The sequence below is a fragment of the Alligator sinensis genome, unplaced genomic scaffold, assembly GCF_000455745.1.
Source record: "Alligator sinensis unplaced genomic scaffold, ASM45574v1 scaffold366_1, whole genome shotgun sequence".
In the NCBI taxonomy this organism is placed as follows: Eukaryota; Metazoa; Chordata; order Crocodylia; family Alligatoridae; genus Alligator; species Alligator sinensis.
Window position 1 is genome coordinate 3,945,303 of NW_005841851.1, and position 15,552 is coordinate 3,960,854.

At 44.4% G+C, this 15,552-nt stretch overlaps 1 protein-coding gene across 6 annotated transcripts in view; it reads left to right on the forward strand.

Moving 5' to 3' along the window:
• The window catches only part of PLCH2 (phospholipase C eta 2), a 357,736-nt gene that overhangs the window by 318,384 nt on the left and 23,800 nt on the right, over nt 1-15,552 (forward strand). For all 6 annotated transcript variants that reach the window (XM_025211808.1, XM_025211818.1, XM_025211829.1 and 3 more), the window contains 6 exons: nt 6,821-6,910; nt 8,596-8,696; nt 10,627-10,724; nt 11,574-11,756; nt 13,027-13,134; nt 14,972-15,096. In XM_025211808.1, coding sequence (XP_025067593.1) covers nt 6,821-6,910; nt 8,596-8,696; nt 10,627-10,724; nt 11,574-11,756; nt 13,027-13,134; nt 14,972-15,096 — 705 coding nt within the window. The remainder of the gene's footprint in view (nt 1-6,820; nt 6,911-8,595; nt 8,697-10,626; nt 10,725-11,573; nt 11,757-13,026; nt 13,135-14,971; nt 15,097-15,552) is intronic.

The window sequence follows — 15,552 nt, forward strand, 5'->3', positions numbered from 1 at the left end:
GGTGACAATAAGCTCCACAGTCTAATTACACTCTGCATGAAAAATAACGTCCTTTTGTTAGCTTTAAACTTACTACCTACTAGTTTCATTTTGTGACCCCTGTTGTGAGAGAGAATAAACAGTAAATCCCTTTTACTTTCTCTTCACCATTTAGCATTTTGTAAATGCTTATCATGTCCCCCTTCAAGTGTCCCACTTATAAACTGAGTAGGCATAGCCTCTTTAGTCTCTCCTCATATAAAAGCCCCACTGTACCACTGATCATCCTTGTTGCCCTTCTCTGTACCTTCTCTAGGTCTTCAATATCCTTTTTGAGGTGTGGGGACCAGAACTGGGCAGAGTATTCAAGGTGTGCATGCACCATGGAATTAGAAAGTGGCATAAAGATACTTTCTATTTTATTTACAGTTCCTTTCTTAATAATCCCTAACATTTTGTTTGCCTTTTTCTTGGAATCCGCTGCCAAGCAGGCTGGTCCGTTTCCCCACAACCCCACGGAGTACAGCGGTGACGGAAGTAATGGGCTGGCAGGAAGAAGTGGGTATTCTGTCCTCCTGCCAGTTTACAGCAACAGAACATCGGGTGGAAGCTGGTATTGAACTGACTGCTTCAACCTGATTTGTTAGCACCACTGGAGCCAAAGAGTGAGCTGTCACGGTGACTAGGTGACAGTGCTGATACCAGGCCTCTTCTTGGGTCTGTGGACATTCCTGTTCCTGCCCCCGATGTTTTGCAATCTATCTAGACTAGTTGGAGTCAGGGAGAATTATTGCCCCATGTGCATAAAGGAAAAACAAGGGAGAGAAGCATTGCATGAGTTTCCAAGGTCCTGCAGTGACTCTGTGGCAATGCTGGGAAGTAAGCGAGGCCACTTCAGAGCTGCAGTGCTGGGCCTTTCTCCTTTCTTGCTCTGGGAGCCTGTTTAATCCCAGTTGCTCTGCCTTCACTCAGCAGTGGATTTGACCTGAATTCTGGAGTTCATGTCTTGGAGGAAGGAATTTCAGGCCCTAAGTCCAATTCATAAAGGTAGAGAAGGAAATTAATGATTTCCTCCCACATTTCCATCAGTGGGCCCTGGCCTGTGAAATGGCTTGTTTAATTTAATAGAAGAAACATTACCATTTTGGTCTAGAAACCTTGAAGGACATGAAAAGCAAGCTGCTTGTACCTTGCTGACTTTGATGGCTTGATTATGCTGACCTTATGGTAAGTGGCTTCAGTGCCTATCATTTAACATGTTTCATTCCTATTCATGAGAGGCCCTTATCATGCAATGGGGTCTATAAGTAATGCACATTTAGCTCATTTCTTCAACACTGATAGTCACTCTGGATCCAAGGCTTGACCTTCTTTCTTCGTGAATGGGTCTGATCAGTATTGCTTTGTCAGCTGCACACAGTTGTGTAACATGATTAAACAGCTTCTCACTGTGTGTTCAGCTCGGCACGAGCATTTATTTTAACAGCAGCTACACCTGTTCTGACAGATTGTCAGGAATTAACTATTTATAAATAATGTTGCTTTATTACATGCTCCTGTAAGTTATTAAAGAGATTTGCTACATCTTGAATATTTTATACCTACAAATAGCTTCTTTAAAAAAAAAAAAGCACGTTAAAATTTAAGAAAGAAAACTGTTTAAGTAGTTTAAGCTCCAAATTTTCCAGTGCTGATGTATGTGCAATGTTTCCAGATTTCAGATGATCCAAATATAAGAATAAGATGTTTACTGGGTCAGACCACAGGTCCATCTTGCCCAGTGTCCTGTGTCATGGTGACAGAAAGTAGATACTGAAAGGGAAGGTGAACTAGGTATGGCCGTAGTTCTTTCCACTGTTCCTCTCTCACTTGCAGCCTCCAGCATTTAAGGTCTAGGAAGTTCTGATTCAGAGGCTGAATCCCTAACTCCCATGCTCAGTAGCTACTGATGCCCCTTTCCTCCAAGAATATGTCCAATCCCTTTTTGAATCTGGCCAAACTGTCAGCTTCCACATCTGGTGACAATAAGCTCCACAGTCTAATTACACTCTGCATGAAAAATAACGTCCTTTTGTTAGCTTTAAACTTACTACCTACTAGTTTCATTTTGTGACCCCTGTTGTGAGAGAGAATAAACAGTAAATCCCTTTTACTTTCTCTTCACCATTTAGCATTTTGTAAATGCTTATCATGTCCCCCTTCAAGTGTCCCACTTATAAACTGAGTAGGCATAGCCTCTTTAGTCTCTCCTCATATAAAAGCCCCACTGTACCACTGATCATCCTTGTTGCCCTTCTCTGTACCTTCTCTAGGTCTTCAATATCCTTTTTGAGGTGTGGGGACCAGAACTGGGCAGAGTATTCAAGGTGTGCATGCACCATGGAATTAGAAAGTGGCATAAAGATACTTTCTATTTTATTTACAGTTCCTTTCTTAATAATCCCTAACATTTTGTTTGCCTTTTTCTTGGAATCCGCTGCCAAGCAGGCTGGTCCGTTTCCCCACAACCCCACGGAGTACAGCGGTGACGGAAGTAATGGGCTGGCAGGAAGAAGTGGGTATTCTGTCCTCCTGCCAGTTTACAGCAACAGAACATCGGGTGGAAGCTGGTATTGAACTGACTGCTTCAACCTGATTTGTTAGCACCACTGGAGCCAAAGAGTGAGCTGTCACGGTGACTAGGTGACAGTGCTGATACCAGGCCTCTTCTTGGGTCTGTGGACATTCCTGTTCCTGCCCCCGATGTTTTGCAATCTATCTAGACTAGTTGGAGTCAGGGAGAATTATTGCCCCATGTGCATAAAGGAAAAACAAGGGAGAGAAGCATTGCATGAGTTTCCAAGGTCCTGCAGTGACTCTGTGGCAATGCTGGGAAGTAAGCGAGGCCACTTCAGAGCTGCAGTGCTGGGCCTTTCTCCTTTCTTGCTCTGGGAGCCTGTTTAATCCCAGTTGCTCTGCCTTCACTCAGCAGTGGATTTGACCTGAATTCTGGAGTTCATGTCTTGGAGGAAGGAATTTCAGGCCCTAAGTCCAATTCATAAAGGTAGAGAAGGAAATTAATGATTTCCTCCCACATTTCCATCAGTGGGCCCTGGCCTGTGAAATGGCTTGTTTAATTTAATAGAAGAAACATTACCATTTTGGTCTAGAAACCTTGAAGGACATGAAAAGCAAGCTGCTTGTACCTTGCTGACTTTGATGGCTTGATTATGCTGACCTTATGGTAAGTGGCTTCAGTGCCTATCATTTAACATGTTTCATTCCTATTCATGAGAGGCCCTTATCATGCAATGGGGTCTATAAGTAATGCACATTTAGCTCATTTCTTCAACACTGATAGTCACTCTGGATCCAAGGCTTGACCTTCTTTCTTCGTGAATGGGTCTGATCAGTATTGCTTTGTCAGCTGCACACAGTTGTGTAACATGATTAAACAGCTTCTCACTGTGTGTTCAGCTCGGCACGAGCATTTATTTTAACAGCAGCTACACCTGTTCTGACAGATTGTCAGGAATTAACTATTTATAAATAATGTTGCTTTATTACATGCTCCTGTAAGTTATTAAAGAGATTTGCTACATCTTGAATATTTTATACCTACAAATAGCTTCTTTAAAAAAAAAAAAGCACGTTAAAATTTAAGAAAGAAAACTGTTTAAGTAGTTTAAGCTCCAAATTTTCCAGTGCTGATGTATGTGCAATGTTTGTACATAGAAGAGATGTGATACCTTGCGTTGGCTCAGATCTGAGAAGTTGTGCCATTAATTGATAATCTTTTCTTTCTCATTTTAAAAATATAAAAGTTCTGCTCCCCCACTCCTGAAACACTACGAGTACTAGAACTAGGCAGGGAGTGGATTTTCTCTTCCTGTGAAACTCTGTGAGCTCTGTCCTGTGAAGTATCGGGGTAACGTCCAAACTTCTTTGAAGTTTTTCATATTAAAAAGAGAGAGAGGGAATCACCCCAGGGCAATGAGTCTCCTGGCACTCAGGGCTTTCCTGTGGGGTGTGGAAGACCCACTTTTGAGTCCCTACACTGACTGAGGCACAGTTGGGACTCCTAACTAGTGAGCCCTCTCCCCAGTGACAGCGCTGGGCGCCAGGTGCTGCCTGTTCTAGGAAAGCAAGCCTCCCTCTTACTCTCACCAGGAATCTTCTCCTGCTCCTGAGAAACTTTTCCTAAACCAAACCTTTTGTTGACCCTGGGATATTTCTGGCAAACTTTGTGGTTTTGATGGACTGGGCTTTGACATGCGCGCGCGCGCATGCACACACACACACACACACACACACACACACACACACACACAGCCTGCACACATGCACACTCATTGGTAATTTCCAAATAGCTCTGCTCAGTGACCACTCATGAAGTAGCTGTGCTTTCTGTGTGGGGGACCATTGCCCTCTAGAGGTACACTGCAAAGCTCTTGTAGACTACAAAACTCTACTGTGTGCTGCTTTTAAGTTTGAGGATACTGTGAGCTTCCCTTAAGGAACTCTTGTGTAGGGCTGAATAGAAAACCAGGGCTTTGGAAGTCTCCTACAGAATTTTCCCTGTGCAAGATAACCTTTACATTTAATGGTGTTTCAGTTTTATTGTTGTAGTTTGACTTTTTGGAAGCCTATTGTCTTCATTCCCACTAAATTCAATAGGGGTTTTCCATCAGGCATTGAACAGGTTTGACTTCTTCTGTACACTTGGGAGGCCATTTCCTTGTCTTTAGATTAGTCAGTGACATTGAAGGCTGCTTTGTTGATGGTGTGGTGGATGAGCAAGAAGTTTGTGTGGCCACATTAGTGAGTTTAATGTCTAATGACTCTAGGTATTTTGCTTATGAAATAAAGTTGCAACTAACCCAGCTAATAATGCCTACCTCCAAGGACACTGTAGAGTAGTTCCTGCCTATCACCATCTTCTGCTTACTTTAGTCCTCTACTTTTTTCTCCCATTGTCATGGTTGCCTCTGTTGTTCGGGGGGTTCCCTTTGCTGTATATGCATCAAGAGCAGCATGGTATGAAGTGAAGAAAGGCTGTGGCTTGTGTTCCCAACAGGTACATCAAATAAGGGAATCTCACCAAAACTCTGACCTGTAAAATGCTGTAACATATAAAACCCTATGTTCTGTACCTTGGCCCAAAGCTATTAATATCTCCTATTTTCACTGGCTGAAGATACCCTTTTTACACTATGTAACAAAGCTTCTCCCTACTACTTCATTTCCTTTTCCTCACACCAAGACACAGGATGAATGTGGTTGCAGACTGGGACAAATCTAGCTAAACTCTATTTAATTCATGTTACTTTTTACAATACCCCAAGATCTGATTCTGGCGAAGAATACAAAGAAGAGCACGTTTCCCTCCGTCATACTATTTTGTCATGGGTTTTTGTTAGTCTCTTACATTGTTTATGTAAAAGCTATTTATGAAGAAAAACATCTCTCTCATTGATGTCCATTTAGAAATCTTTCTAGTTTGTTCATAATGAGACTTTTATACTAACTCTTTTTATAATTCATACCCTATACAGAGGGATAATCCATCATTGCAAATGAATAATGGAGTGTGGCAGTCTTTGAAAATGTAAATTGGGACTTTGGAGGGAGAGGTGTTTAGCAGCCTAGTTTGTTGGATTTTGTTAGCTTTTTGTAAAAATTGTTTATTAATGACTTCAGCTTCTATAGCCGAATGCACTCAGTTAATGATGATGCCAGGTGAAGAGCATTGTCAGAGATGCAACATTTTTTTTCTGTCTCAAACATGGAGGAATTGGAGCATAAAATGTACGCAGGTGATGGCTTTTCAACACAAAGGATTTGTTTTCCATTATAGAACAAAGTGCATTTAAAAATTAGTTCTTCTTTTTTTTTTAAAAAAAAAAGGTCTATATTCTGTGCATTCACATTTATATTTTAATGTTATAATAATGGTTATTTATAAAAATGTTCTCAACCCACAGACTGAAGTGCATGAACTTGAAGCACTGTCATTTTAGAGATTATAATTAGCTACAAGAAAAGCTTAGAAAGGTTGTTCTATACAAATTAGAAATATTGTAGACAAGTTACTTAGCAAGCATTTTGAAAGTCATTCTAGGTTAGGTTTAGAAACAGAACTGTACTTCTGAAGCTCTCTAGTGCCTGCTTTTGTGCATTCTTTTAAACCCAGCAGATTGGGCAGTGTTTTGTAATGCAGTCAGTTGTCCCTTCCATAATTACTAAGTCCCAGACAGAACTCGGTGAGTCTATGCAGTCTTGTCTTTGCCCAGTGTCCTTAATGAAAAATCCCCTCAACAGTTGGAAGAAGCAAGTTGTATCTTTTACCATGAGATATCGTAGCAATACTATGCATTTTCAATCATGCATCTACCACTCCAATAATGAGCAGGGGGCTTGAGCTCATTCCAGTTAACTTAGCTAGTCAGCAGCTCAGTTAAGAAGTAAATCCCATTCCACACCTGTCTTGCAAATCCTGAGGCACAAAACATTCAGATATTGATGCATGAAATATGTTTAAAGTCACCCAGGTTTAGCTGTGATGAACAAGATGCTAACGTTACTGAAGACAGGTGTATAGCACCTTGCATGGTACCTGTCAGCTCTGACAGAGGTTTTGGGTGATCAATGTACCAGCAGAAAACATCAATCAATATACTCATGCTTGTGGTTTCCAGGGTCTTGCACTGCAATGATAGGGGGCATTGGTATCAGCCTGACCAGTTCTTGTTGTTGCACTGGGATGGGCTACACAAAGCTTTTTGGGCTGTATCATGTGTGATCATGTGTAGCCCACTATCCTATTTGCTCTCTCCTTAGTATTTCTCCTCTGTCCCCTTAGAACAAACTCGAGGATGATGTAGAATCTGGGGAAGACTCAAGCGGCAAACGACACAGCCGTTCACTGATGGGCAGCTTTTCCAAGCGCAAGGTGAGTTGCTCAGCAGATTACATCTCACCCTGCAGCAGAAGGAATCATCAGGCTCCCAGGTAGGAGGATTCTTTCTGCCTCAGAGAGAGACGTAACTGCATCACTGACAGGCATCATCACATTCTTCACTGGTCAGGTAGGCAGGATGACCGGCTGCCTTTCTTTCTAACTTGCTTCACTTACCATCAAATGCCAAAGGTATCCAAGATCCAACCTGAATGTTATCGGTTACTGCACCTCCTTATATAGCAGCTTACTGCAAAATGATTTAGAGAAACAAAATAAGAGATAACCCGTTCATTATACCCTCTCTGCACAGAGTAATAATAGTAACAGCTGCAGGGATTTCAGTTGGGGAGCACCTTTCACTGAGACATGTACAATCCCATATCAGAAGGCTCTGACCCCAGGCTGCCTCCTCCATGTGTGCACAGATCAATTCTGACATATTGCAGAGTCTTGTACAAAGCTGCTGTTTGCCAGTTTCTCAGAGTGAATTGCTTTTGAAATAATCAAGCAGAATTGTGTGTGGCAGACTCTCTGGCTGCTCAGATACCAGTTTTTCTGTGTGGCACTAAAAGCTAGGTAACATTTGTACCAGATCAGTCCTTGTGCCAAGGCTTTCCAATATGGTTACTGATTTTTAGCTATCCTGAACTCCAGGTGCCCAACTTGAAACCTTCTAAAGGGACCTGCTTTCCAGGCAGATGGGTGCTTGGTCCTTTCTCTAAATCAGGACCCTGTAAAGTGCCAAGTTTGGAACCCCAAAAATCACTAGTCTCTTGAAAACCTGGGCCCCATGTTATTTCGTGACTTACTTAGGTGCACTGCTAGCATGGCCCTGTGGCACATAAACAGTTAGTACCAGCTATGTGCATTCATGCTCTGATGAAGGATGCAGACAGAAATGTAGCTCCTGGGTCTAACTCATTACAATTCACAGAAATTGCCATGAGTTTCTAACCTTCCTCCTGACCCAACAGACCCCTTTCCCTGACCCCTTTCCCCCTAACCCAACAGATGTTCACTGTTGGATCGGGAGGATGGAGGATCAAAGCTGATCCAGGGAGAGAGCCTGAGTCTTCCTCTACTTTCCTCTGTCTCTTCCCCTGGCTCCACCCCACTCTCCTTGGAGCCTTGTTGCTGTCTCTCAGTGAGCAAGTGAAGAATGCATGGGAGGGAGGTTTTCTGGATTTTTTTCAGCCCCCTGGAGTGGGAGGGTGGGTATATTGGAGCCCCCCTAAGGTAAGAGGGAACTCCAGTGGGGCTGAGAACCACAAAAGGGACCTTCCTTCCCTGGCTTCTCCCCCTCCCATCCAGAGACAGCATCTGAATCTATCTGAGGAGCAGACAGAAATTAATGAAGTCTCTCTGCTTAGGAGTGGATTCATTTGAATCTTTATACAATGAAGGTTAATTCATCACATGATCAAAGGGCTCTGCACAGCTTTGAGTGATTCTGTTTTGGGCGCAGCTTTAGAGTGATTTTTAAGGAGCCAATTGCACCACAAATGTCATCTCTGTCCACGTCCAAAGACACCTTCTCTCCTCTCCTTCTCTCCCCTCCCCAAAGTTTTCTCTGCTTTTATTGTTCTTTGATCTATACTTGATGTCCAGTAGAAAGTAAACCATGTTTGCATAGTGTTGCCTATTCTGTATCATGGATTTGTTTTTCTTTTACACAGAAAAAAGGAGGCAAACTGAAAAGGGCATCCAGTCTGGAAGAGGGAGAAGATGACCTGGACTCTCAAGGAAACTTAGCAAGGGGCTCAGTACATTACAGCAGGTTGGTAACATGGATCCTGGACAAGTCAGTGCTCTGCGGTGGTGTGTTCATAAATGTAGGAAGTTAGGGACCAAGTCTCAGCTGTACAAGCCAGTCTGTTGAAGGCAAACTGGAACATGTGCTGATTGGGGTGAGAACCTCAAGCAAAGGAGAAGGATCAGGGAATTATCTTAATGGTGATTCTTTGGGATTTAAATGTACTTGGAAGTGGAAAAATATTTAGACTAGAAACAGACAATAGGGCATGGAACAGCTGATCATGTTCCATGGACTTCTATAGACATCACCAGATGACATGCCCAAATGTACCCCTGCTTTCAAACATCGCCTCTCCCCATGTCAGGGACCTAAGGAATTCCCTACAGAAGGATTCCCTCATGTGCGTATCTGCAAGCAGGAAGTGGGAAACTCCTAAGTGGATTCCTGCTTCTGCACTTGCAGATGCATGTGGGGAATCCCTTGCAGAGGGGTTCACTTGCATGTGTGTCTGCAAGCACAGAGGAGGGGACTTCCCCACTCCCTGCTTTCAGAGACTGCATGTGGGGGAATCCCTCTACAGGGGATTTTCCCAGCATGCATCAGCAAGCCAGGAGGAAGGAACTCCCATAGGGGTTCCCTGCTCCCCCCTTGCAGATAGTGCACCAGGGAAATCCCCTGCAGTGGGATTTCCTCAGCCCACCTATCATTGCTGCACAGATATGCATCATGTGTTGTAGTGAAGCCTTGACTTTCTCTTTTTACCCAGACATGTCCCCAGAGATTGCTGGGATGCATCTGGGTAAGTGAGAAAAGTGAGGCAAGTGGTCCGCGGGCTTGAGGGGGCCAGTCCTATCCAGGAATTCCTGTGGTGTCCAGGACTGGGCCTCTCAAGTCTCCAGAGCCCCTGCTCTAGATGGCTGGAGATCACAGGCAGTTTCACTGTACCCATTTTGTCCCACCATAAACAAACTGATATGGGTTGCAATAAAGTGTCTCAATTTATTGTCAACCTTTTGTCGGGGACACAATTTTCAGCATTTGTGGCATGACAGAAGGTATAGCTGTCTGTTTGCTTTCACTGTATGTCTTCATAAACATTTTTATGGTGGCACAAAAGTAACATCTGGACGCAGGCAATTTTCACCTGATCTGCCCCCAGAAAGTGGGCTATAGCCATGACCAAACAGAAGTGCATGGTTGCAGACTGCTTTAAAAGGGCCCAATCCCACAAAAATCTGAATCCTTATTGCATGAGGGTTCAGAAGAACATGCTCTAAAATGGAGCACGTTCTGTAACTTGTGTCTGGAGAGCTCCCAGCCTGTTGCTGTTTTCAGAATGAGAGCAGAGAAAGGGAATGGAGGGAGTTTAGTCTGGGATCTTTTCAGCTGGTGCTGGACAGTGGGGTGGGTGGCTTGGAGCCCCCTGAATGAGCTCCCTCTGCTACCTTTCCCCCCTCCCATTCTGAAAACAGCATCTGCACTGGGTGGGGAGAGTGGTGTTGCTACAAAGACTGGGCTGCAGGCTTATAGCAAGCAGCTGCACTCCCCAACTCCCAGACCAAACAGCAAACTTCTGTTAGGTCTGGAGAATTGTTGCAACCCATAGCGCTTCCTGCAAAGTGCTATGAGTTGCATCAGAGAGCTGCTTTTCTGTCTGCACCCTCTGTTTCCACCCTTAAAGTCCCAAATCAAACCTTCTGTACAAGGTCAGGGTCCTTCAGCATACCGGATCTGAAAGTGTAATTTCTCCCTGGGAAATTAAAGTCTTTGTCTTTATCATATAAGAAAAGGAGGCCATTTCCCTGTCTTAATTCAAGAGCTAGTTTAGGCAGAATCTTGTGTCTTTATAGTAAGTCTCCATTTGGTATTTCTATATCCATTACAGCACTCTGCTTTATTCCCTACATTTCTTTACCCTCCCATGTAAAGTGGGTTTGTTTTTTCCATCCAGGATGAGCCGTCAGAAGAAAACAATGAAGCTTTCCCGTGCTCTTTCTGACTTGGTGAAGTACACAAAATCTGTTGGGATCCATGATGTTGAAACTGAACGTAAGTTGAACTAAATGTCTTCTGAAAATTAATTGCTCTATATGGAGTTCAGAAACTGGCTTGAAAGACTTGTATTCTTATGCCTTTTTCTTAACTACAAATTGGTTCTTTTTTTCCTGAAGGGAATTTGACAGTAAAGTTGCATGCAATCAGTCTGGGGCATTTCAAAGTGGCTGAGCATCTGAGTTGACTTTGAATCTGCAAAATGAATCAGAATTTGTGCAACAACATAATTAAAGGGGATAAAATTAACCACAGGTAGTAATAATCCATGCAGTTGCTGCCAGTAGGGATTTAAACTGTCCTATGCCAGTTTATGTCCTAGGAAGCAATTAAACACTGAACAGACCTCCATGCTGCTCTCAGCCAGAATTTATAACAGTTTGGAGAGTATTGTCTACATGAAAACTTGTTTTCAGAGCAGCAAGGAAATCTTCAAAGCTTTCCATAAACTCTGAAAGTTGAGATGCAGCTTTAAACCTGTTGAAACTTCAGCATTATGTTGTTTGGGAAATTTCTCTGTGCATAACCTTGAGTGGCATTCAGAAGTGTAAATGCCACCCATGATAATATGAAATAGTAGGGAGAGCAGGTCTTACCCTCTCCTTAAGCATCTTCACCATCCAAAATTTGGTTCAAGCAATGCATGAAGGATTAGGTTTTTTATTATACCTGGCTGTTTTTCTCAGCCTCACATCCTCCATGGATGGAACATAGCTGCAATGAAAAAGAGCAAAACACATCTATTCAGGGTGTGTTTACTAGAGAATGATGAGTAATTGAGACTATGTTGATAGAGGCATTTTTAAAAGGAAAGGCATTCCCTCCCGTCTCTTTCTGTCCTTGTAGTCGCTTCCAGTTGGCAGGTCTCATCTTTCAGTGAGACAAAGGCCCATCAGATACTACAACAAAAGCCAGCACAATATCTACGCTTCAACCAACACCAGTTGTCTCGCATCTACCCATCTTCTTATCGGGTAGACTCTAGCAACTACAATCCCCAGCCCTTTTGGAATGCTGGCTGCCAGCTGGGTAAGCAGAAAAAAAGCATGTTGCATTTTTTTAAAATAGGGAGTTATTTACTGCATGGCTGAAGAACCAAAACTGTGTCTGGATAGAAAAGCAGGACAGAAACACATTCCCAAACCACGCTTGGGTTATCTGTGTGGTGTGAACAGTATGGGGTGCTACTATGCAGAGCCACCTGTTTCACTGTGCCAGGCCCAAAACCACGCTTTAGGAGTCTCCCCTGGGCGCAGCCTACAGCTGGCTGTCCCACTTCCTAGAGAACACCCGCAAGCCTGGGGTAACACTGCCACCACCCAAGCACTGGTCTCTGGTAGGGCTCTGTGCAGTTTGGGGCACACAGGCCCTGCAAAACTTGGGGATGCTTTGCTCACAGTAATATTTCTGGGTGCCTCTTTCAGCCTGAAGCATCCAAAGATAGCATCAGGTAACTGAGGGAAAATAAAAAGACAAACTTTGCTGGCCAAGCTGGGAGCAAAAGGCTTCCTTTCTCTCTGCCCACAGTAGCACAGCAAGGCACACTGTAACCCAATACCTTTAATGATCAGAGGGAGAGGGGGGTGGGGGTTAGAACAAGGAAGTCAGAATACACTTTGAGCAAACATAAGCAATGTGAGTCTTTTACAGGTAATTGGACACAGTAATCCTTTTAAGACGTGACTGGCCTAAACATAATTCTTAACTCCTGGCCAGTTTCCAGGGTTCTGCTTACAGAAAATCACAGGGACATGTTGCTTGTGGTATTCCAAAATGCCCACCTCCAGGAAGCAAGTGCTCCCCCCTCCGCATAGGAATTTATCTAGCCAGGCCACCTGGTTGACCAGCCTGAACCAAAAAGAAAGCAAGGAGAGAAAGAGAGGGGTCACCTGGTTAGGCCCAAGTGAGAGGCAGAGAGAGAGGGATTTTTTCATAACCTGGTCATCCAGTTGTACCAGCATTTGGGGTTGGTCAGATAGCTCTATGGTGCTAAGGGAGTAGGATGATCCAGACGTGTCTCATATACACTGGGGCCTGGTAAATGGTAATTAATATGATCCCTGTAAGCAGCCCTACAAGTAGGCGCTGAATTGACGACACTCTTCCAGGAAGCCTCCCTCCTCAGAGCTGACATGCCTTTGGTCTAAGAGGGCATAATCATCCTTCCTACATCCCTGGATCCTTCCACCAGAAAAAAAGGCTTAAAACATATGTAGGTTTGCTTGCTCAAATTGAGTCCTGTGAAGGGAGATGCTGGCAGCAACCTGCCTTAGTGTTTGTGCCTCCTTCTTTGCAACAGTTGCACTAAACTACCAGTCAGAGGGGAGAATGCTGCAGCTGAACCGGGCCAAGTTCAGTGCCAACGGGAATTGCGGCTACGTCCTCAAACCAAAGTGCATGTGTCAAGGTAAGGAAGAGCCCATGGTGGGTGCTGCTGCATTGAGGAAATGAGGGCTTATGCAGAGGAGGCTCCTTACTATTTAGGTCAGCTTTTAAGCAGAGCCTGTTGCTTGGGGACTGTTGTTTGGGATCACAGAGGGCTGTGCAGGTGCAGTCCTCTTTAGGGCTAGACCTTTTAGTGTACTGAACTCCTTTTAACACATGCAAGAGGAGTGTCTCTGGAGAAAGCATCAAGCAGGGAAGGATGTATTTTGGGCTCCAGTGAAGCAGGTTTGTCCCGGAAAAGTTACATGCCAAGAAAAACCCCTCCCTTTTTGCTTTGTACGTTTCTCATTTATTCATCACTTTCTCACCCTAAATCCTTTTTCTCAGAGGTGGGCAAAATACTGGATCTGGCTTGCCAACTGGTTGTATCAGCCCACAGGTGGGTGGCCACAAACTCATGGGATCTGGCTCGTGGGCAGCCAAGGGCTCCAGCTTGAGCTGCTTTGGGCCGTTTCTAGCCCTCCAGGTGGGGCTGTTTCTACTGTGCTGGGTAGGTAGGCAACACTGCTTCCACTCAATGCTAGTGAGGTGGCATCAGCTGTGGACCTTGGCAGATGCCCTGTGGGTACCCAAGGGCTTTGTCTCTGGCCACTGCATGGTGCTGGATAGGCAAGGCTGTTTGTGCTGTCCCAGGTAGGCAGGTGACACTGCTTCGACCCAGTACTAATGAAACAGTCAGCTGGGGCATGAGCAGATGCCCTGATCCTCACCTGGAAACTGCCAGCCACGTCTACGGCTGATGTTAGCAACCACCAGGGGCAGCTTCCACCACATCTGGCAAGTCCTGGCATAAGCTGCGGACACGGTCAGCAGGTTCTGGGTGGGGTGAGGATTGGGACATGCTACAGTTCTGGATGGCATGGGGATGGGGCAGAGAGAGAAGTGGACACCAAAATGCATTACGTGGCCCTCCAGCCAAAATAATTGCCCACGCCTGCTTTATCTGCTCTCCTGGATGTAACAGATAATGTAGCCTTGGGCTCAGGGTTTAAATGCCATTTTAGGGTTTAGGTTGTTTTGTGTAAACAATTCACACATTGCTTCATTGTTCTGATGGCTGCAAACCTCTGGACCTGGAGTAAATTGAATTTATTATCATGCCTTTCTTCTCCTTGCAGATCTCTTCCCTTTCCACTGTTTACTATAGTCAGTCCACCACTATGCCATGTTTAATCTGGGCTTCAAAATGCCTAGTGACTCAGTGACTTTAACTCCAGCTTATAGCCAGTTGATTCACCTTGTTTGTGTCCTAGTATACATACAGACTGATGCAGTGGAATGCCTTCTAGCATCTTAGGTATTTGGGGCTTTCATTGTACTGCAAATAATTTCATCTCAAGTCCTCATGTGTGGTGTAAAAAGCAATTTAGAGAGATGGGAGATGGCCATAAAATTCAAATCTGGACCTGGAAACTGCAGGTGTTCATATCCAAGTTTCATCCCCCTCTCTCAGTCCTACCAGCTCAGTACATTGCTTCCTTGTGGTTAATTTGGCAACATGCAGTGTTTGCAACTAAGATATCTAGAGTTACCTTTGGAAGCGTTAATAGTACCGTGGTCCTTGCTGTACTAGTAGTGCTGTCTGATTGTGACAGCAAAACTGCAAAGGGTTTGATGGCTGCCATTACAGTATTTTGGTGTGGTATCTGTAGAGATGCATGAGGGGATTGGCTGGAAACTGGATTTCTGTTTTTAGAGCAAAATAAGCCCTGAGGAGGCTTCAAGGACCAAGTCACCAGGTGCCTGGTTTGCCTCTTCCACTGTCCTCCTTAATGTTGTATGGATTCTTGCCCTCCCAGGTGTCTTTAATCCAAATTCTGAGGACCCACTACCTGGTCAGCTGAAGAAGCAGCTTGTGTTGAGAATTATCAGTGGGCAACAGCTCCCAAAGCCACGGGACTCCATGCTGGGAGACAGAGGAGAGGTATGGCTCTGAGGACTGGTCTGGTGCTTGTGTGTGTGTTTTTGCAGGCTGACAGGGGTGAGCCTGAGGGTCCTGACGTTCTGCAGTTCATTCCATGGGGAGAAACTGAACTTTCTGACAAATAGATTAGGCAGCCCCTGAGTTTCCAAGAGCACCAGGTGCTTTTCCTTTCTCCTGAGCACTGTGGAGCTAGTTTGCCTCATTGTCAATATAGTGCCTCCAGGATGTACTGGGAAGGCCAAGATGCTCAATCATCGTGATGGGTCCCTATTCGCAACAATGCTCTAAAACTTCCAGACAGAGCCAAGCAAAGCCCAGAGCTTCTCTGAAAGTACATAAAACTGCTGAGCTTGTCAGCCAAGACAAATGGAGCTACTTGAGTACCTCTCTTGCCCTCTGCTTGTATGAATAGTGCTCTCAGTCTCCCCTTTACCACAGAGTATTGTGCCTTCTCTT